This window comes from Epinephelus moara, chromosome 16, assembly GCF_006386435.1.
Source record: "Epinephelus moara isolate mb chromosome 16, YSFRI_EMoa_1.0, whole genome shotgun sequence".
Classification (NCBI taxonomy): Eukaryota; Metazoa; Chordata; class Actinopteri; order Perciformes; family Serranidae; genus Epinephelus; species Epinephelus moara.
Window position 1 is genome coordinate 16,404,541 of NC_065521.1, and position 24,035 is coordinate 16,428,575.

The 24,035-nt window shown below is 40.1% G+C and overlaps 1 protein-coding gene across 6 annotated transcripts in view; it reads right to left on the reverse strand.

Annotated features, from left to right (window-relative positions):
- The window catches only part of cfap74 (cilia and flagella associated protein 74), a 79,925-nt gene that overhangs the window by 10,453 nt on the left and 45,437 nt on the right, over positions 1-24,035 (reverse strand). For all 6 annotated transcript variants that reach the window (XM_050066003.1, XM_050066005.1, XM_050066004.1 and 3 more), the window contains exons 22-29: positions 23,071-23,199; positions 14,012-14,099; positions 8,378-8,551; positions 6,721-6,854; positions 6,256-6,532; positions 4,970-5,104; positions 4,622-4,755; positions 4,017-4,151 (exon numbers count right to left, since the gene is read on the reverse strand). In XM_050066003.1, coding sequence (XP_049921960.1) covers positions 4,017-4,151; positions 4,622-4,755; positions 4,970-5,104; positions 6,256-6,532; positions 6,721-6,854; positions 8,378-8,551; positions 14,012-14,099; positions 23,071-23,199 — 1,206 coding nt within the window. The remainder of the gene's footprint in view (positions 1-4,016; positions 4,152-4,621; positions 4,756-4,969; positions 5,105-6,255; positions 6,533-6,720; positions 6,855-8,377; positions 8,552-14,011; positions 14,100-23,070; positions 23,200-24,035) is intronic.

The window sequence follows — 24,035 nt, forward strand, 5'->3', positions numbered from 1 at the left end:
TTCTCCTCTGTTGATTTGAGTTAATTTATTCTATTGCTATTACAACAAAAGCTGTAAGGAACATACTTTGGTGAGCTCATAGTACAAACAGGACAGTCAAGAATGTTTGCCATTAACGAGGAAAATAGCCTCGGGATATGTACTTCTTTTGAACTGCTTAGATTTAAAGCAAAGGTGTCCATCTTCTCCCAGAGGACATTTTCTTCAATATTTAGAGCCACTAGATAATACAAGACGTTATAAATAGAAGAAAGAGATGGAGGGGACCAACAAGTTTTAAATGCAGTCTTTTTTCTTTATACATTCTTTTACCAGCAGCCTAAAAACTGGGCCAAACTGTAATAGAGACAGTCAGCACACTTTTCACAACTGCTGTATAAAACTGCGCTATAGCTTCACATGAAATTTGTCATTTGTAACGAGCAGACATTTTTGTAAGAAGAAAGAAAATTCTCGACTGGTTCCCCCGAAATTTCAAATAGTGAGTTTTCCATCTTCCACCCTCTTGAAGTCTATGATTATCTCTGCAGTTTCCCCAGTGCTAAGTTGAAGATGACTTCCAAAGGTTATACCAGCTTACAAGATTAGACACCTCCTTCTTATATGCTAATTTGTCAGCTGCAGTTATGACCCAACCAGAGAGGTCACAGAGAGGTAATGTAGAGAGGGGATGTTTTTAATGTTGAATCACCTGTCAGAGGCAATGGGTAAAATACTTCTAAATCTTTATCAAGTGGTAGTCTGTGAGTCCCTCATGTTTTCTCCAGACATCAGTGCTAATGCTAACTACCCAGTTCTTCTTCTGTTTACTGGGTAATCAATACTGTGTTCTGTACAGTGTTAAAGTGATGGTATTTTTTCCAGGCAGTCAAGTTGTTTCCACCGTACCACAAATGTCAGGTTTTCGTTTGTCAAGGAAGAAAATAAGCTATGTAGCAAACAAATAATCTCATGCACATCTTATTTAAATAAGAAGAAAGCTCATGCTGCTAAATTGCTATGCAGCTCCAGAATTCACAGTTGAGATTGAAACCACATTACTTGTTTGGCAAAACAGGCAACCCCAGACCCTCAGGCCACTGGGAGATTCAAGTTTAATGAAAATTCCAAATTCTGCAATATGCATGACTATGACATGATATAAAGTGAAATGCTAAGGGCCTTACAGGAATAGTTGACATTTTGGGAAATAAGCTTTTTTGTGGTTCTCAACATATTATTATTATTTATTTAAATCATCAAACATAAACTGACACACAACTCAGGGGCATGTAGTAGTGTTTTTACTGGGTCTGTGGGTGAAATATAATGTTGATACAGGATTGTTCTACATATGTCACCTTCAAAACTCACTGCAAGAACTGGCTCAAAACAAACCAAAACTGTAATCATAACTAGTTGCGTCTCACAGTGCTCGGATACATATACGTATGTACATATATTGTGTGATTTTTCTCTTGTTGTGAGTATTTTGTTGGTATAATTGCTGTTACTGTACTGTTGTCTTGTTTTGTTGTTTGCACATGGGACGCAAATGTAACACCTACAGTAGGCTTTTTATGTCTGAGTGACTTAGTTTGCCCCAGGTGGTAGGGGTGATTATTTCCCCCGGACTGCTTATAAAATGCACTTTATTCGATCAAAGCACTTTATTCCATCGACACACTTTAAATAGCACGTTATGGCATTACTGCTAACTCTGCACTTTACTTCCATGTATGTATATATTGTTTGTCTGTTTGTAAACTATTTGTACTGTTTGTTTTGTCATGGATGGAGATAAACTTCCTTAACTTGAATAAAAATAAAACAGAGATAATTTTATTTGGAAAAACCAATTCGTTGGATGGCTATGATAGTGCCATCGGTCCTTTGGCATCTTACTGTCATCCTGCTGTGAGGAACCTTGGCGTGATATTTGATGCTGTTTTTAAACTAGATAAACAGATCAGTTCAGTTGTCAAGACGAGCTTCTTCCAATTAAGACTCCTCAGTAAGGTGAAGGCCTACCTCCCTCCACATTACTTTGAGAGAGTAATTCATGCATTTATCTCGTCTCGTTTAGACTATTGTAACTCTCTGTGTGCTGGACTTGACCAGTCTTCACTGCGCCGTTTGCAGACTGTTCAAAATGCAGCTGCCCACCTATTAACAGGGAAAAAACGCCGTGACCACATTACACCTGTATTGGCTTCCCTACATTGGCTTCCAGTCTCTTTTAGGATCCAGTTTAAAATTTTATTACTCATTTTTAAAAGTCTTAACGGCCTGGCACCATCCTATCTGTCTGAGTTGCTACACCCCCACACCCCAGTCAGAGCAATGAGGTCTACCAATCTGTTGCTGCTGGAGGTTCCCAGATCTAAACTTAAAAGTAGAGGTGATAGAGCCTTCTCGGTGGCAGCCCCCAATCTGTGGAACAGCCTGCCACTGCATATAAGAGCTGCTCAGACTCTTGAGCATTTTAAATCCCTGCTGAAAACCCATTTCTTCTCACTAGCTTTCAGCACTAGTTAAGCATGAGATCTTGGTTTTAGTACTATTTATTTTATCTTGATTTGTTTTTATGATGTTTTATTGGTCATTTTATTACATTTTATTGTTTATTTTTACCATGTGTTTTAGAGAGGGATGTTTATAATTATTTTATTTATATTTGTTTATATGTATTTACATGCATAGCCTGTACAGCACTTTGGTCAACTGAGATTGTTTTTAATGTGCTATAGAAATAAACTTGACTTGACTTGTTTTAATTACTGTTTTTGTTTTTTAATTGTCTGTGACCTGCCAAGGGACAACGGATGTAAATTAGCAGTTCTGCTAACTCCGGCATATTTACAGATGTATTTATACTGATGTTCATCAATATGCACTGTCCCTTCCAATAAACACTTAAATAAATTACATAAATAAATAAATGTTGCCATATGTTGGGTTATTCTGGGCTTGGTTGAGATGTTACATATCTCAAACGCAGACCCTATTTTCTGCTTGAATCAAAATCCATTTTGGGAAAGCAGTGGAAGTCTGGAAAAGGAGGCTTTGGTTTAAGGGCGCAGTACGTAGGATTTAAGGTGCGGATGTACTGTCTGCATTCCACACATCCTAGTTGGTGGTGGTAATGCTCCATGATGTCGAAATAAAAATCAAGTGGAAGAAGAAGAAGAAGAAGAATGCCATTAAGAAAGATTTGGGTGACTTCAGGACAGCAAATATTGCTCCTGTGTTCACTGTCTTTAGTTGAAGAACCACAAAAAACAAAAACTCCTCCAACCCATACAACCACATAGCTCCTATGTTGCTATCCCCTAGTACGACCCACAGGAGCATTCCACTAGTAAGTGCCTCTACTGGTGGATGACAGAATAACTCATATATGACCATTAACAGTTGCAGGTGTAAACATGTGGTTAAGGTTGTGAAACATCTGCAGCTGCATCAAAACTATGTGGTTAGTTTAGGTAACAAAACTCCTTGGTTGGGTTTGGAAAAAAAGATTATGGTTTGGCTTAAAAAAAGTTTGTTACTAATGTAATGTGATGGATCTCACGTGACATAAGTTACATACATACCGTGACATACTTCATGACGTTGTTGTAATAACGTTGACTTTTGGTTTCACACGTAATACGATGCCGGCCTCCTGAATGAAAGTCCTGTGTTATTTGACCTGTCCACCGCCCCTAAACAGACTTTGTATTACTTTTTACTTCTGCACCCGTCATAATTACGACAGCCACTAGAGATCACCGCCTAAGGATAAACGTAAATATGGGTTGTAATAGCTGCTCGTGAAAACAACCTCTGTGGTTCTATTTTGGAGGAAAGCCTCAGAAAAACGCATTCCTCCATCTTCCTCTTGGCAAACTCGCTAGAGGTGCAAACGCCATCAACTGGACTGGAGTGCGGAACAAAAGATTTTATTTTATAACTGGAGCAGAAAAAATGTGACATGACAGGGCCCACAGTGTGCTATACAGAGCTGTGTAGAATCTGACTCAGAGTTGACTTACCTCCATGCTGGCTGGGCCTGTCGGTCTTCCTCTGGAGGGTCTCCGTCCGACACAAAGCAGGGAATGGTGTACTCACTGTAGCATTGGGTGAAGGAGTACAGCAGAGAGGCCCTGGCCTCCTCATACTGCTCTGACCTTGAAGGAAAAAACTCACAATGAAAACCCTTTCCATCACAGTTTTTCCAGCTCTTTTGAGATAACACTGTGTATTTTGTGATCACTGCAAATTTAAAGAAATGGGAATACTGATGAAATCCATTGAGCACAGAAAGAAGAGGGAATGCTCGAGCAAAAGCCTTGTGTGTAACTTATTTCAGTGTTGTTGGATCTAAGACTTCTGTCCAAGTTATTAATTGGGTTTAGCCTACTTTCCATAAAGAGGCTTTCAGGGAGAATGTGAAAGTTGTTTCCTAAAGAATAATTTATTCTCTTTTTGGAGCACTGCTGTTTGATATTTGGTTATAGAATATTTATTGATGAATATTTGCTTTACAGGCATTTCAGTCCAGCAAACTGGACATCATTTCAAAAGTGATTTGCAATACAAAGTGAGCACCAAAATGGATGAGATCAAGGAAAATATTGTGGAAATGAAAACCTCCTACCCCGGCTGTATGTCGGCAGGATTTGGTGATTCAGTTAGTTGGTCTGTCTTCATTCCGTCTGACACCTTGCTGTTCTTTGGAATCACAGGTGCCTTCTTTCCTTTACTGGTTTCCAATGAGACCTCCTGTTTAGTCTTACAATGAACACACATAAAGGTAACTGATGGGGTCATACTAAAGTTAGACAAATGTAGCGTCTACCTTCTGTACAAATGCCAGCATGTTTATGAAAGCGCTGAAAGGCAGTAAGGTGGTGAAGATGTGCACAGATTTAAAGCCCCTGCAGCAGCACAGACTGACCCTCACACGAGCAGGAGATGACTGGAGTAGGTGTGTGTATAGTCGTACCTCTTGTTCAGCATGTCTGTTCCTCTCCAACTCCTTCTCACGCAGCAACTTGGCTCGGTTGAAAAGACGCAGAGCCTCCTCTTTGATGTCCTGGTCTAACAGTCTGGGTCTGAATGTCACCTGGATCAGACATCTCTAGGTGAGAGGAGAGATGGTAACATGTCAGCAATATAGAGTCCAGCATTAACAAAAGTTTTTTGAGATTCTTTCTATTTAAACCTCCACTTTATATTACAAACTGGAGGTTTAAATTAGTTTCAGGCAGCCTCCTGTTCTGGGGTTTCTCTAGCGTGGACCAATTCAAGTGGACTAAGCTGAGGATGTTAATCCCTCTGTTTTCCAATTGCACACTATTTACTGGAGTTCTCCCGATGGGCTTCTGCTATGCAGTGGGGAAGAAATGAATGCAATGGATAAATTGTTTCCATAAACAGAGCCTTGAGGAAAGTCTTCCACTGTCAGCTGATGAAAAATGGTACTTCAAATTTAACTGTCACAAACCATTACAATAAACTACAATGATTTTCATAACATCTCTACTTTGAAATGATGCTGCAGAGATTACAAGCGAATATAAAATGAAGATTCACTGTTTTTTATATTGTGTTTGTACTCATTGATTTTGCAGCATAGACAGAACAAAATAAAAAGCACTTGTTCACTGTTAGCAGGTGTCCAGTAGAGTGCATCGTTACACTATAAAGGCATCTGTTGTGAGCCAGTGGCAGCTACGTTGGCTGTTTGTCTCACTGTACTGAGTTGAACTGAGGCTAGAAGATTTTCCTCAGAGATCCATTAAATCTGTGAACATTATGTCTGTACAAACTGTCATAATAGGTAAAAACGTATTTGCTCGTCAGGTTTGGTTTCCTTACAAAATAAAGTTTACATTCACAAACTTAACTCAAACTATTTTGATTAAGTTCAGAGTTAGAACAAGGAGTTAGATTAGGATCACATGTAGCCTACAACTTTAATTATGGCTTTGCGATAATGTTACATGAAGATTTTGGCCATGCGTAAAATGAGAAACACAACCTCAAGAGATCTGGCTCTTACTAAAACTGCGGGCGGTGAGGAGGGGTTCAAATTAAAAGTGCTGAAGACATGCTTGGTTTGAGCAGGTTCCCACAGTCCCTATTAAAGAGGCACTCCAATTGCACTTCTATAAAGTTGGTTGAATCGCATGAGACACATTAAAAAGACTAGTAATCTGGCCTTTATGTGTAAAATCAGTAGAGTGCCCCTTTAATATCGATGTAAACATAAGAGGTGTGTTACTTCACCTCTCCGGGCAGCAGGCGGCCCGCGGAAGGAAAAATGCTGACGTCTGAATCCTTTGGTAAGGTGAAGGAGAACAGCCTGGCTGCGACAGGAGCCAAGGTGTCCTTGACCGCTGGTGTGTTCGGTTGTTTGGGATGTTTCTGGTTGGTTTGGCGGTTGGTCAGGTGAAGTATAGCAGTAGAGTGGTCACCTACTGCTGTGGCCCCGAACTGGACCAGAGAATGAGAGAGCTCCAACGGAGGGCGGAAAGCTGCTGCTCGGCAAGACAGAGGGAAATCTCTGTTGACAAAGAGAAGCACATTGTTTACTTATATATTAATAAATGCTGAATGTAATAAACTGAATAATATCCATCATATCAGACATAATGACAAACATCATTCTTAAAATCAAGGATATGTTGGTACTTTAAATCATCCAATCCATATATGACCTTAAATTACACATAATGCAAAATTAAAGTTCACCTGTTAATTCCTGATTTGCAGTTGAGCTGGAATTTGTACTCTTTGGCCTTGTTTGCACTGAAAATCAGATCAATCTCCAGGGTCTCTTGTGGGAGCAAAGTGCCAAAGCCATCGTTAGGCTGGACCTCAATAAACTGTAGTGTGAGAGAACACGAACAACACAAATTATCCACACAGTTTACTGCTATAATCTTTATAATTGTCATGAATCAAACCCCAACTTTGAGTGTACTGATGGGCAGCATTTTTTCTGCAACAGCCATTCAGTGTATTTACATTAAGTTATTAAATCTCTATTGAATTTCTGCATTTCTGCAATGAGATAGTGCCCTGTTATTTTGTCCATAGATGTATAAAGGATCCTGGATACAGTGTTGGAGGCAGTCCCTCGATCATTACTATTAAAGTTGCTAAGTGGCGCATAAAGCCAAAATGGTTCAACTGCCACCTATGAAATTACCCAAATGATTGGTGCTGCTTTCGCATCATTGAGCCCATAGAGCAAGTGCACAAGAGACTTCTGTAGGTCCAGCCGGCTACTTCCGGTTTAGAGCTCCACTAACTTGAATGGGAATAAAATGATTTAATCTTGCAGTTCTTCTAGACTTTCCTAATGTTTTCACACTGAATGGATTGAATTCTGATAGTGAAACGAGTAATTTTGCAGGGGTTGTGATGCTTAAAAAAAAAATTCCACTGATTTACAGACATCTCTTTTACAATGTGAGTCTATGGGAAAAAGTCTTTTGGACCACACGGCATCACGTAACTGGCCCAGAAGTCATACTTCCACTCTTTGGCCACTATAAAAATTGGTTTTTGAAGACTGGCACACTTCCTGGGGGCCTGATTTTGTCTTTTAACTTCCTGTTTGCCTTTCTTCTACAGCAGCCTGACAAACCTGATTAGATCAGGGCTATTAACAGTGCTATTAACCTGGAATTCAAGAGACAAAACTAGAAATGGAAAAAGCCCCAAAATGAGCAGGCCACACAAGGACAGTAGTTTTTATTGGTAGTGGCAGTGTCTGCCATTACTGTGCAGGATTTAGACTGCATACTCACACATGGTGAATACACAGCAAACAATGTTTGTATGAATCCAGCATAATTTCATCTCACTGATAACAGCCTCACTGCTTGATATTCACTCTCATTACACATATCAGAGCTGTATTAAGTTACCACTAATGCAAAAAAAAAAAGGAAAACATCCAACTGTTGCATTGCATTTGTTGAATTCCTGCCAAAGTAGCTACTCAACGAGTTTGCTGTGGTGCTAAACTGCATTTGCTGTTGCCACGGTAACCACAGAGGTTGCCAAATCAACCAGGACTGAAATCTTAAGGATTACAACTTCAAGAGTTGAACAAAAAGAGCAAATCTCAAAATTGAGAAACCTGTGAAAGGAAGGGTGAAGCTGAAATTCCAACAGTGGAAGTATTGTTAATTTTAATGACTAAACATGAGTCTCCTACACATCTGACATCCCCTACAAATACAGCACTGACACAAACATTGTTTTCAGTGACTAATAGTATCTGGGTTAGTTTCTGCTTGGATGGATCCAAGTAACTGTACTCCACAAATACAGTGACATTTAACACAAGATAAGATATTCGCAGCGCTACTAACTGACATCACAGAAGTTCTTTTACCTCTGGAACACCCAGGAAGCCAAAGTCCTGAGGCAGCAGGGACAGGTTTGTAAGGTGAACGCTGCTCTTGACTGACTGGTAAATGGAACAGAGGCCAAAGTCCACCTCAGTCCGGTCGAACTGTAGGTCTGAGGAGGTCACGACTGCATGGACTGTGAAATGAACTGGCTTTACCTAAACACACACACAGGGAGCATCTTAACACACATTTCACCATTTTTCACATTTTTATCAACATCTAAGAAGAAAAAACAGCTTCCTTAATACACATTATTTTCATGTCACAACACTGCACTAGATATAGATCTCTTTAATTCATCCTAATATCATAATAATGTTAATAATTATCAGGATGGTTTGATTTATGTAATACAAATGGTTCCAGTGGCTGTTCTGAAAATGGCTCTGCACCTGTATCACTTTTCAAATCTTAATTACACACTTTCATAAGCAGACTGAAGGAAAAAAGCATTTAGGAGGACAAAGACTGCAACAACATTTAGACTGGTACAGAGCATGTGAGCAGAGCGGAGCATAAGTGAGCCAGGAGCGCAAGTCACTCTGACATCTCTCCAATTTGTGCATGTATAGGTCCTGTTTGTGCATGTGTGTGTCTTTCGGACCTGTGTGTAATTGACAAGCAAGAGTGAAAACATTGAATTTCCCCTCAGGGGGATTAATAAAGTAAATAAACTAAACTAAACTAAAAAAAAGTGGAAGGATTGTGGATGCAGCGTAGATCAGATTTCTTAAAAAGTGGAAGTGCTGTCTTATCTCCCGCTTCTCTATGCTCCAATTTCACTATGGTACCATAAGTTCGAACGTGCCTGACCCAGAATGCATCTGTGTATTGCCCACTGAGGCATTTGCTTCCGCTTAAGAGGTAAAAAAAACCTACAACTCCCAGAATGCACTGTGCCGCACCTGACCTATAAACACTCCCGCTGGTGGGTGACATAATGCAAGCTTGTCCATTTTGACACAGGAAACAATATGGTGGCCAGCTGGTAACAAACAGGCAATGCAGTAACAGATTTTTGGTTCATATTTACTCAGCGCAGCTTAATCTAATATTTTTGCTGTTTTTACAATACAGGAAACAGTGTGGTGACAACTTCCTGTTCACAAACTCTCTTATTACAGCCAAACAGTGCACGGAAATATGTTTCTGAAGACATTTTAGGTTAGAAATAGGAAAGACAGTAACAGAATCTTGGCCTATATTTGACTGGCACTGCCTAATTTTAACATTTGATCAGAGTTTGCTCTGAGTTTGAGAAAGAGAAAGAGTGGATCTCTCTCTTAATCTGCCTCCTCACTCTTTGTGTCTGTGGTGGCTGGCATATGAAAATGAGGAAATACAATCTGTAGTTCGAGGAACAGCCCTAGAGCCAGCAAAGATCAGCTGGATGAAGCATTTCATTTTGAGCTGAGCAGGGAGATCTGGGTGCCGGTAAGAAGAAGGGAAGTTTACCTCAGTTCATTTACACATAATACTCACACTGCTATAATGCAAAGCTGGTTGAAAATCTGCACAGTGTTCCTTTAAATCTGTAATTTCACAAAGATGAAAGAGATATGGGAGATATGGGTGTTTTTGTTTGTGCTCATCATGCAAGGCTGGTGTTATTCGTTTTTTTATTGACAATAATCTGTCTGTGGCCCTCGGCCAGGAGGTAAATCTTTTTGTATTTAAAAAAAAAAAAAAAGGCAAAATAATTCCCTAAAACATCTGAGCATTGTAGATTTTAGCAAACATTACATGCATTTATTTGGGACTATTTTAAGTGGTGGATTACTACATATTTATTGCTCATGATTACTTATAGCAGCATAGTGTAGTGTAATGTGTGGCTGTGTTAACGGTCACAAAGGAAGACATCACCCGGTGTAACAGTGTGGCTCATTTGTTTGTGTTTTTTAATAACAAACGAGGCCGAAGGTCTTCGGATACACAGACACAATACAAACAGTACGATAAATTAATTTGCTGGTTTTGGTGTTTTTTAGGATTTATTGGCAATAGTTTATCAAATATCAGCGTTATCCTTTAACACACATTTAGGTAGATAACGCCTTCTTGAATCATGTCAGTGCTCAGCAGATGACCTTGTTTATTGGTCTCTGCACCGTTGCTCTCCTGGCTGCTGTGGCGTCTGGTGACCATACAACAGTGTGTGTGTGGGCACATGGTTAAATGCCAGGAGCTCAGGGCCTGAGACTGGGGGCAACAGCTTTGGTGCGCCGCAGGAGCATCCTGGCCCAGTCTTTGACTCTGCTCCCCCCACAATCCTCTCCTCTTGTCCTGCTCGAGACGGGGAATAGGGGGCTGGATGGGGAGGGGGAGGAAGGTGACGATTTGGCAAGAAGACTGACCAGATTTAGATTTACTGAGAAAGAGGACTGGCATCATTGCAGCACGAATGTCTAAGCAGCTGCTCTGTGTTCTTTAATAAAGGCTGCTGCTGACGAGCTGAAGGAATTCATTTGCTGTAAGCTATTTATTTTCCACTTCAAGGGCTCCTGACTTGACTGTTTTCATATTTCAAAATGCAAGTTGGACCTAGAAAAGAGGATATTTGTGCCTCTTTAGAGGATTTTTTTTTTGTTTGACACTGAACTTCAAACAGTCTTCTTATCAATGTTTGTTGCACTGTTCTATAAAGCTACAATAAAACAACAAATCTATGAGGTAGATTCTACAGTTATATTATAATATCAGTATCACATCAAGAGATGATGCTTTTTAGAGTGCTGAAAACACAAGATGGTAAATGGACTTGCACTTACAGTATGTAGCACCTTTCTGGTCTTCTGACCACTGTAAGCACTTTTACACTTCATGTCACATTCACCCATTCATACACACATTCACACCCTAGTGGCCAAGGCTACCATATAATCTGCCACCAGCTACTTAGTTTAAACACTCACACATAGTCACACATTTATGGCACGGCCATCAGGAGCAATTTTGAGTTCAGTATTGAGTATGCCAAAGTAAACTTCATTGTGCGGACTGGACAAGCCAGGGATCTATCCGCCCATGTTCAGATTAGTGGTTCCACTCTACCTCCTGAGCCACAGCAGCCCCACGTTATTCCCAAATGCAAAAACGAAGCATTCTGAATTCACTACAGCTCTGATTTGCATCTCTGACCATCTTTTTTTCGGCTCATGTTTACTGCGGTATTACTGTAGAAGCCATGCTAAACTGACTGACAGAACATGATCATGAAGACAAAGTTGATATTATTAAAACTGATATAACACTAGTCCATACCCATTGAGTGCACAGTTGCCCACATACAGTTTCACATGGTGTGTTTGGGATACAGGTCATAGGAAATTGCAGATTAAAAAGTCAACTGAACCCATTAAGAAGAGCAATGTATTCAGACAGAGTTTTTGTGAATTTGATAGTACGATTGCTCGGCTACAGCTGATGTCCGTTTGAGGTGGATACATATATCAGTGCGCGTGCGTAGTAACTTGTGGGATGAATGCATACAATTCAATTAAAAGTGACTTTGTAAAAGAATATACTAATAGTGTAATTTTTGGAAAAAGTAGCTTTGTCACCTTCTACCTATGCCAATCCTCAATGCCTATGTGCAGTTTCACATAGATTGACCACGTCAGTGAGTAGAAAAACGTGGGACAGACAGAATGACTGACTGACAGAATGACACTGACTGTTTCCGTGACTATGTACAGCATACCATACCATGACTTAGTCATACCAAAAAATAGAAAGAAAGAAAAAAAAAAACATTTGGCCACAGGGGGAGCCACAGCGATCGGTCGCATTTTAGCCATTTTTAGGCATTTTTCTGTTGTTATAGCGCCACCCAGTTGCCAATTAGAGTTAAATTTCTCCAGTCACCTTGAGGCGTCCTGTTCTACATATCTACCAAGTTTAGTAAAAATCCATATGGCGGTTAGGCCTAGATAAGAAATGAGCTCTCTAGCGCCCCCATTTTGTTTGATGGGGTCAATAATGGAGGGGTCCCCTCAGATTATGTGTGGTCATATGCCTACAAAGTTGCGTGGTGATGGGTGAAACCCTTGAGATGTTATACACCTTTATGTGATGAGCCACGCCCTCCGCAATATTCATTGCCTTATAGAAGCTCAGTTTTAGTAAGTTTTCCAACTTTTGCCAAGAGGGAACTTTAGATATTGGTCCCTAGATTATGTTCACCCAGTTTCATGCAGATCGCTCAAACTTCCTAGGAAGAGATCCATTTGAAGTGTTTTTCAAAAAATTCAAAATGGCGGAAAATCTATATAAGCGGAAGTTATGGGTTCTTGAGGCAAATGTGTTCCTCATGAGGAGAGGCATCTCTGTGCAAAGTTTCATGTCTCTACGACATACGGGGCATGAGATATGCCCATTCAAAGTTTGCAATTTCAATCGGTTGCTATAGCGCCCCCCTTTGGCCAATTGATGTAGTATTGCTTCATTCACATCCTCCCATGACCCTCTACCACTGTGCCACATTTCACATGGATTGACCAAGTCAGTGAGGAGAAAAACGTGGAACAGACACACACACAGACACAGACAGACAGAGTTTTCGTCATTATATAGTAAGATAGTAAGATAACAGACCCCTTTTGCAATGTTAAATCATCCAGCCTTCTGTGTGTCTATGTTTAGGATACTGTCAAGAACAATACCTGCACTTGGTTCTGAGAGGTCACTTTGGTTTGACGGATGGCTCTGAATAATACAATAGCCTCAGCTGATGTTGTTAGTGAGGAAAAAGCCGGGCGGAGATATGAATCAGAGCTTCGTCTTTGCAGTTGGGAATAAAATTTGCCCAGAAATAACCCAGAATCTAAAACTGAATTAAGTTAATTTAATTTCAAAGGCAACAATTGCTCTTGTGATTGTTGTTTATTTGACAAAAAAGACCCTTGAACCTTCAGCCTTGAAGGTTCAAGCTGTAAGCTTCTCTATTTACACACATGTGCTTGTGGCTTTTGTAATTTCTCAAAGAATCTGAAAGTTTAGAACACAGATGCTCAACTTTTTACTGTTTCATGCCCATAAAAGGTGTGGAAGCTCTCCATCTGTCAGTCATTTAACGTCACCTGTGCTGCAAATGCACCAGTGTACTCATGTTTTATGTGTTATATATATCCTGCTATGCGAGCCATTTTATGCATGTCATATATGAAGGCTCTATGTAATTGCTTTCTTTATTAAGCAAGCAATTGTAAGCATAACCATCCATGTTGAAAGGTGTGATGTTTAATAAAAATAATCAAACCAATAAATATACAAATACAGTTTATGTAAGCAAATAAGATGTACTCCATGGAGGAAGAAGAGGACACATAGACTTCTGCTTTCCTTTTTCAAGCCTCTGGAGAAATATTCAGTAAAACAATATGGGATAACCTTTATGCTTGGCTTATTAGCGCCCATGGAGTAACTGGGCCTTGGGGGTGGGAGATAATTTTAGCTTGTTACCAGCAAAATAGGTTACAACCTTCAGCAGCTCTGCTTCTGTTTTAGCCACAAAGTAGGACACAAGCCCTGTATCGCACGATAAGAACAGTGTTTTCAAGATCACAGGGAGGTTTACTGTAAAACACACTGCAGTGTATTGTTATAATACAAACCTGCCCGGCTACTTGCACCGTCATTGGAACCTCCAGGACTCCTGTATCTCTGTCAAAAAGCTTCTTGGCATCTTTGGATAAGGAGCATCTATGAGAGAGCAGAAAAGGGCAGGTACACTGTGAGAACACACACTGTTATGCAAAAAGGCACTTTCTCCTAAAAAAACGTTTTATTTTTACATCGTGTTCCCGAGCAGAGAGGAGCTAAGACACCAATTAGGTTGATAATAAACACACAACTGCAACAGTGGTTTTACAGGTTACTATTTCTGTTTGCAGCACATCAGTCAAAAGCCACGAGCCACTGTCAAGCTCTTCAAAGAGAGATAAAGATTCAGGACCCTGAAGACCCATTACTTTACTTTAACCCACGACTGTAGGATCGGCTCACCAGGGAAAGCAGGAGAGAGATGTAGAGCGCGCCTCCACACTACTGTAGGTTGTAGCCATGGTGATGGGAGACGTAAGCATGATTCAAAGAGGCCCAATAGTCATGCACAGGCTTATGTAAAACTCCAGTCCTCCAACATAACACATATACAGTATATATACACTGTATATGTGTATGTATGTATATATGTATGTATAGTTCATTATCATGTAAACAGTGGTCAAGTATCAAACGCAGTTTGTGGCTCAGATCCACCCCCACCTCTCATTTTCTCTCTCCTTCTCCCAACACCCCTCTCTTTTTTCCCTGCTCTTCCCTCCTCTATTTTTCCCCTATCAACTGTCTTCTCTGTCTTTCCCTCTTTACGCTCTTAATGCTGGTTGAAGGCTTGAGAGCTAATACTGTAAATGTCAGTGGTTTTAAGGCTCTCCAGATGTCAGTGTGTTTTTTAAAAGCGTTACAACCGAGCCTCGTCTTCAACGAATCTGCCAGCTTCAGGTTCGAGGACAGGCTGGTGTTTCATATTCCCCCTGTTCTACTACAACACCCTTCATGTCTCAAAGCCAGAAAGGCCGCCTCCTTGCACATCAAAATGAAATCTCCTCATTTACAAAGGGGACTGATGAAAAAAAATGTTTTTTTCCCTGCATAGCTTGACCAATGAGCACAGGGGGTGTATTTAAGGAAGCACTCTTGTTCTGCCTGCAAATAGAATCGCTGCTGGAGAGTCACTCTTGAATTAGCTTGGCAGGGCAGAGTGGAAAAGCGTGGTGGGACGTCGCCAGGCCCATATGCTCGGGAGAATTTTGCGGATGGATGGATGGGGTTTCAGATTTGTCAGTGTCCTGCACAGATTTACTTGGGTGCTTTTCTTCTCTGCAGCCAGATTATCGGCAGCCTCGTCCAAGAGTAATTCTCCTCCATAGTCTTTAATGACACTTCTGAGATTAGTAGAGGACACTGTAAAATTGAAATAGTTGTTCTATAACTTTGTGGTACCGAGACAGAGAGCTGCAGTGCATATCCCCAAAGGATTTCACCTAGAACTACTAAAACAACTGGGCAAAACTTCATCTACTTTATCTACATTTCCATTCCTAAAAAAAAAAAACTGAAATGTGAAAGAAAAGCTATTTATGAGGATCACCTAGAATCCATGAGAGCAAGGCTGGAAAAACTTAAAAAAATATTTATCAGTAAATTTTAAGTTGAAGTTAGGTTTGACTTTAGGAAAAGTAGCTGCTTTTGTGCTTATTTTTATCTGATGGGAGCAAATACAATATATTTGAAATACATATTCCTCTTCAATATGTAATCCTGCTTGGATTTCACTTCACCATTAAAAAGTGATGATGAAAAGGATTACCCATTAAGAAGCTTAGGGATTTTTCACTATGCAGAAATGGAGGGGCAAAAAAATATAGTAAATGACTGTGAAAGAAATCTTAAAAATCATGTTAACTAAAAACGCTATTTTGTTCGTTTGTTTGCTTTCTTCCAAGTCATTGTCATCATTAAAGTTTCTGTTACTGGTGTGAGCTGTGACATATCAGTGGATGTACTGGTAGAGCTGTTTGGTGTAATCTGTAGTAAATCATCCTTGTAATCTCCCTTTTATCAGCCGGAACTGCCGGGGTGGGACACATTGCCTCGCTCCTCAGGGATTACACCTAAAACCGTTCATTCAAGCCATCCTATTCCAATGATCATGTCATCAGGTTAAAATTTTCTTCTGGTCTTGTGTTGGATTGAAATTCTCTACATGCTGGCTGTTTACGTGACCCTTGAATTATTGTGTTTTAAAAGTAAAGTGTTAAAGTAAGCAGGTAACATGGCAAGACAGGTTTAAATCTAAAATGTAAATGTGGTGATAGAAGCCATGGATGTATAAAGGAAACTGGATACAGCACTGAGCAGGCGCTGCGCAGTACTATGGGAATTGCTTTGCTTTCCTTTCAAACTGTAATTGGTAACTTTTATAACGATATCACCGTTTTTTTAATAATATTTGGAGAAAATGTCTCGATATCCGTACAGCACTAAAAGAGACAGATAATCTGTGAAAAAAAATCATACTCCTCTGCCTACTCTATTGCCTTGTAGCACTTCTAATGGCCTTACTGCATGTGAACTAAAACAACCAATCAGAGCTGAGTGTCTCCAAAGCAGCTTTCAATCATGTCAAGCACTGCTGGCGAACTGCGGTCAAACTAGGCAGCACTGATCAAATTGAAATCAAGATTATGTTACTTCACTGCCTATTCCTGGCTACAAATGTTTTCAGAAACATATTTTAGTGTACTGTTTAGCTGTAACATGAGAAAGTTGTCTGGCTGGTGGGCGGTGCCTGGTGCTTTAGTTCACTGTATCCAGCATGGTGGCCGGCTCAATAACTTTCTCATTTTGTTTTTTTTTGTTTTTAAAGATATTTTTTGGGCATTTTTGCCTTTAATCGATAGGAAAGCTGAGTGTGAACGGGAGAGAGAGAAAGAGAGAGGGAATGACATGCAACAAAGGGCCACAGGCTGGAGTCGAACCCGGGCCACTGCGGCAACAGCCTTGTACATGGGGCGCCTGCTCTATCCATTAAGCCACCGACGCCCCAATAATTCTCATTTTACAGATAAACCGTGCACTAAAATATGTTTCCGAAAACATTTGAGGCCAGAAATAGATAATGCAGTAACAGAATCTTGATTCATATTTGATCAGCACTGACCAGTTTGACAGTTTGTCCGAAGTTAACGGAGTGATTTACATGATTGACACCTGTCGTAGAGACTCCTCGGCTCTGATTGGTTGTTGCTGCTGTGCCAAGGTCTGATTCTAGCGAATACCATTAGAAACAGCAGGAAGGGAGGACATAATTTTTTCTCAGACTATCTGTCTTATGTACATCTTTCAGAATATAGTGACAGTTTCAGCAAATATAAAAAAAAATGTCAACCTCACGTCCCAACCACTCCCTCTCTGGCTTGCTCACTTTAACTCTGGATTTGGCTATTAATGAATTTTACAATTTTTTGAGATTATGTGTGTTCATTCTGGGAAGTTGATGTACCTCAAAAAACAAAAAAAACAACAAAAAATAAAACACCTACTTTTTCAAAGTACTTGTCTCTGGGGCCGAATTACAGATCTGAAAGTTGTAAATATACAGTGTGGCCACTATGTTGGCTATAGTGGCTTCAGAGAGGCCAGCTTTGTTCCTGGTTGCTTGTGTGAAACACTTTCAATTTGTTCAGCAGTTATACTAAGTCTGTTTTACTGCTGTTTCCTCCTGGTTGGACAAACAATCCATCAATCAGAGTTTTGTAGGCATAATTAAGAATAGGGGGGTTTCTGCATAGCTAGCTCCCTAACTAAGCCATGAAAAAAAATTGACAGAAAAACAGCCACAAAAAAAGGTGACAAGTGTAGATAAGACCAACCTATAGAGGTTGTTGTAGGTTGACTTACAGAAATAATAACTCTTAAATTGCCATATTTCTTGAATTACTGTGAAAAACATTAACCCCTCCAAGCAACCGCCATTGCAATGTCTGTGTCAACTGACAGTGACAAAGTAAGAAAATGACCCCCTCTTCCAAACAACACAACATGAATAAAATGCTAAATGAATGCAATGGCAATAGACTATGATTAGTAGACTGTCAGTGTCCATCTGAATGCAAATACCTCTTAGCAGAACAGGATCACAAACGTGTGAACCATTGGCCTTGATATTGTACAGAGGGATTTATGTAGTGTATGGAACGATGCTCTGGATATGTGAGAGAAACATGTGGGTTGCATGGTGACAAATAAAAGTGGAGGAAGACAGGCAGAGAGGGATGAAGCATAGGAAAGACGGTGAAGGAATGTGGGCAGGATGAGCGCAATCCTTCAGAGCAGGAAGCAAGAATGTGCTCACCCTCTCCCAAAAGCCCGGGGAGGGAAGGCAAGAAGCAAACACCTGTGTAAAGAATGAAAGCTATGAGTCATTTCAGAATCCAGATTTAACAGTTTGTGTGTGTGTGTGTGTGTGTGTGTGTGTGTGTGTGTGTGTGTGTGTGTGTGTGTGTGGCAGAGACAGTGAGTGAAGGCAGTGCTGCTGATGAGGATTTGGAAATCCAATCACAGGCTCTGGCTAGGAACACTTGGCAGTGCCATTTTAAATGACACACCGCCACTGCATAAAACAAAAGCAAACCTACCAAAAATCAACAGATTAGAAGGCGAGATCCAACCATGACAGAGATGAGACAGTCCGGAACACAGCTTGCTGACATGCTGGAAACATTTTCCATACCCAGTGTGATTTGTGTGAATTTGCAGTGCATTTGCACTTGGGCCATCTTAAAGGACAATTCTGATCTTATTCTCACAGCTTTGGCCCCCATTTCTTCTGGTTATGATAGCCCTGTACTCACCTAGCCCAGCATGCACCTCTTAGTATTATCATTACGTTTGAGCCATTAAGAAAACATTAGCTTTTCTGAAAGCTAAACCCCTGATGACGTTTTACAAACCTAGACAGTTGTTCAGCAACACTTGCTTCTGTTTTAAAGACTCTTCAAAACATCTGTTTAACGATATACTCCATCCCCTGCACAATAAAAGGGATTCTTAAGCCATTAATGTTGAGACTCCCTGATCTAAACAAAGATGGTAGCCCAAAATGACAGTATTTCTTTTCATAGGATGTAGACCAAACTTTAAATGTTTCATCATCAGAATAATTGCAGCAAAAATTGTGATTGTGTGTGACTGACGCAGCTATACAAGTTGTGATTGTAAGTTGCCTTACTCATATATCTACTTTTAAATTGGCATATTGCCTTGACCATCATTAAAGGGGACCTATAATGCTAATTTTAAGTTTCGTATTTTTCATTTATACTATTTTGAGTTTCAACTACAATATATTTACATAGTTTAATTTTCAAAAAACACTTTTTTTTCTCATATTGCCTGCCTAAATATACCTGTATTCACTCTCAGTCTGAAACGCTCTGTTTTTTTAGAAATACAGTCACAAAGAGGGTCTAAAAAGTTGCTAAATCTAGTGAGAAAGCTGTCAAGCTGGCAACACTGAATGTTAACACTTGCAGAAGTGTGCCTGGAGCGGATGACCATATGAGGAAATCCGTCACCAGCTGATGTCAGCTTGTCTCATACGTAGAAAAAAAGACCCCAGTAGAAACAGAGTATTCAGAACGGTCTGAAACCTGATGGTTTTGCTCGCAGAGATTATTTTCACTTGGTTTACCTCAGTATTTAAAACTTTGGCCATGTTTGATATGAACATCTGACATTGTAACATTACATATGACAGAAAATACAGAAAAGCATGATAGGTCTCCTTTAAAAAAAAATGCTACAGGATCTGCTAATACTGTACTGCTAAGGTCAACAGAGCAGATACACCAAATTGTTAGGGCAAAATAACAACCTCTCCAAAACAAAAATCCACTAATGTGAACTCGGTGTCAGAATAAATAACAGGGAATGAAACAGCAAATCAGTTCATCAGGCTACTACCAGATTTAATTTTTAGCAATGCCAATTTGTCCCCAGATCCCAGCAATTAACATGGTGAGTTCAACGTTATCATATTCAATAGCACTAATCTACAAAGTAAGATCCAAGTTTCAATAAACTGGAATGATCCTTTAAGAACAATGAGAGCACAGGGAACTGGGTCTGGTGTCTCAGGTTATATAAGCAGAATCAGGGCCAGCATATAAGCAGTGGTGGATGGTGGACGCATAGAGGGATGAGAGGAGTTTGAGAGTAACAGAGAGAGGCAGAGTAGATGTAGAGTTAGAGGGAAAGTGAAGGAGTGCAGAGACAGAGGACTGCAGAGATTGAGAAAGGCAAAGAGAGAGAAGTATAGTTAAGCACAGAGGTGAGAGGCCAAGAAAAAGAGAAGTATGTGTGAGAGAGTGGGAGAAGACAGCACAAGAGCGAAAGAGAGAGACACAGAGAGAGAAAGTGTGAGTAGGGAGGGGGTGGTTGCTGTAGCTGTGTTAGTGCTTGTGAACGCTGCATCATCTCAGCAGCAGCACGAGTAATGCTGTACTCTAATCCTCGCATTAAACCACTGCTGATTCACTAAGGCAGATTACCGACATTTCCCCACTTCCCCCTCCTGTCCCCCTGTTGAACGATGACCACTGCATGCCCTTAACTTTTGTCATGTGTGAATAAAATTTCCTCCTGTTATTATTTTTTTCCATCAATATCCTCCCAGCTATCAGCTGCTGAACTGTGAAGGGAAAAAAGAGGGTGGGCAGAAGAATACTGGCGCCCACGCTGAGTTTTTACATACTGCTCGCCTCTCATATTTGCCCTGGGGGTCCCCTGTCCGCTCTCCTGGCATTCAAACTGCAGTTCAACTCCTGCCTCTCCATCTAAATATAGAGCTTGTATTGTCGTAGAAAGAATTACCACGTCCTTCAAAGTCATTAGAAACCATTACCATCACACTCAGAGAGCAGGTATGTTGAAGCAACTGTTTTACACCCGCTGGCTGTTGACTGGCTGTAAATTGTTGCCATTTGTATCTCCATGAGGACTCCACAGCACGCTGCTATTAAAAAGGGAAGCTATCACATACAGTAAGCTTTGTAGAATACTAATAACAAATATATTATTTAAAGGATATTTAGTTGGACCAGAATTGTCCTTAAAAGCCTCGTACTATAAATATTTAGGCATCTATGTGGATGCTGCTTTATGCTGTAGTGCACATGTAGACTATGTCTGTAGCAAGGTACAGCAAGGCATTTAATTTCTTAGGAGGCTGAGATCATTTGGAGTAAACAAAGACATCCTGTTATTATTTTTCCAATCTACAACACAAAGGCTCAATCCCAATACACCCCTTGCCCCTACCAATTGGCCCTTACCCCTCAGGTGTCTTGATTTTTGTTTGGATAGAGGAGTCAGCATAGTATTAGCACTACATGGCACACCAAATGACAACTCATTGGCAAGATGGCAGCACAGAAAACAAAAGAAAACCACAAATGTATGTTATTATTAATAAAGATTTAAAAAATACAACAACCATTGTATTGTCTTGGTTTAATGTTGTTTCAATGTATAATGGTTATTTCCTTATGACAAGCTTAAAAAATAAATAAATAAATAAAAAATGTTTGTAGTATGCTGATGTCTCGGTAGCTCACTAGCTAACTAACTAGCTAACATGACATTGTTATTGCTGATTTGTGCGTGACAGAGTCGCATTTTGACACATTTCCATGTCAAATTCCCCATTTTTATGGCATATGATGCCCGTAATTTAAAAGTGTCCAGCTGCAAAGTTGCTGAACTTGTTACCGTTTCTCTAATATCAGTGCAGACTAGCAGGGTAGGAGCATGGGTTGCTAACATTAGCTCACAGATCACTGCTAGTGGCATGGTAATGAAGCAGTGTTATTTTATTTAATGGCTTGTTTGACTGATTGATAGCATGAAACTCTGCGAACAAATTGTGAGCATTCATGCTCCTCTATCGCCATGAGATGTATGGCAAATATCATTGTGATGGAACCAGTGCATGGCACAGTTATCTCTCTATTCAATTTAAAGCTAGACTGGCTACACTGATACGGATCTGCTCAAAAATTGTGGGTCAAAAGCTTTAGTCAAGTTTTCAAACTAAAAGAATGTTGTCTCTGACTGGTAATATATTTCATCTGCGCCAAACAATCAGACAATGCCATGTTGATTTGCTTTTCAATTACCAGTTTAAAAGCACCAAGTTGTGTCAAGTTGGACTCAGTTGCGCAAAGTCATGCCTGAGATGGACCACATCCGGAGTCGGGCCAAAACGCGCCCAACCGCCTCCAAGTGGGTTGCCGTGACGTCAGCTGGGTTTTGTCATCATTATTCAGCATTCAGTGACAATTTAGCAACATGTTTAAATAGCCTCCTATTGCCACACACAGTAGATACTTTATCAGTTTCAACTGCGTCTCAAAAAAAAGAAAGAAGAAAATGGCAAGCCCTTGGTTTGCGTTGCAAGGAAGCTGGAGGAGATCAGCATCCGGCGTAATTTTGTGCAGTGCTGAGAAAAAATGAATAAACTCCAACAACAGTATAACAAAGTCAAACACCATGAAATGTTCCGCTGATTTTCAGGTGCATCATCAGTTACAGACACACCTTGAAGTGGGTAGACCTATTGTATGGAGATGCACCAAGTCAAACTGAGTCAAGCCAAGACAGACATGTACGGAAAAGGGCTCTAAGTAGGCCTCAGTGTGCCTGAGTTGAAAACTGAATGTAAAAGGAGAGATTACATTGATCGCACTGAAATCTGATGTGATATTTGTTTGCAGTAAGATTTGTGTTTTATATTTTTGTAAAAAATGGTGTATTGTTTATTGCTAACAAGAGTACTTCAATGAGACTTTTCTCTGTACAGTGTATATAGTCTATGGCAGTTTTTGTTAAAAAGGAAATCTGTATGTTTCTCCTTTATTGAAGAAACAGAGGCTGGGAGTCACAAAACTGCAAGCCTGGCTCAATACATATGACAAGTCTCCTTTGGAGTGAAACGGTTTGCACTTTTATAGAAGGTTGATAGAATCTTAACAAGCTTTCAGTCTAAAATAAGATTATGAATGCTCCAGTGATTCCATTATCATTGCATCCTCTGCGTGTCCTGCCTTACCTCGGCAGGAACTTGAGTTGGGCATTAAAGCTTGATTGAGCCTGGATGAAGCCTGTCTTTGGAAGGATCTCCATGTGTTTCCTCATTTCCGGACACACCTCAAAGGTCAGCTTCAAGGCTGTGCTGGCTCTGTCATGCAAACAGATATGATTTCGTTAGTTTAATGCTAACACACCAAGTGCATTAATCCAGGGCAATCTGCATTGTTATTGAAAAATAACACACAGGCAGTAACACTCAGGCAATACTCGATTCTGATTGGAGAGGGTGTCCATTAAAACCTGATACAGGACATCTACTAATGAGTTCCAGTGAAAATGTCTGTTCAAAGTTCTAAATTAATGTGCTGGCTACATATCAGCCCGTATCTAATATGAGTAGCCGTAGCAACAGGGATGCAGTCAAAGCCTCAGTTTACTATTCATTTCCAACACTGAGTGTAGTCGTCAATGCCTCATCATCTGAACTCCACGGGGTGGAGACTGTAACACAATCTGTAAGATGTAGACACCCTCTGATACTTTGTGTCACATCAGCGATCAACTGGCATCCCATCCGCTATTCAACTTCAGGCTGCAGGTGACAGTAACACTACACATGGCGCATGATTTGTTCGTGAAAATTTGTGACATGGCTGGATAGCTAACTAGTCTTATTGTTAAACATAATGTTAAATTATATTTAGTGTTTGTCAACTGTACGCAATGTTATTGACTTTAAATCTTGCTAACATGACATTAGCTTCCTGGTTTATGGCTCAGCCAAAGGCTTCTATAAGCTAAATGGACTAGAAATATCTCTTGTTGCCAAGTCACATCTAAGGTTCGTCCTATTTACTGGAGTTGTAAAAAGATGTGTCCATTACGTAAGAACTTTACTGGATGGTAATAATGGTTCCATGTATTAGATAAAACCTCAGGTGGGAAACGGAGTTATATCTTTGAAAAACTTGTGATTTCAATTGT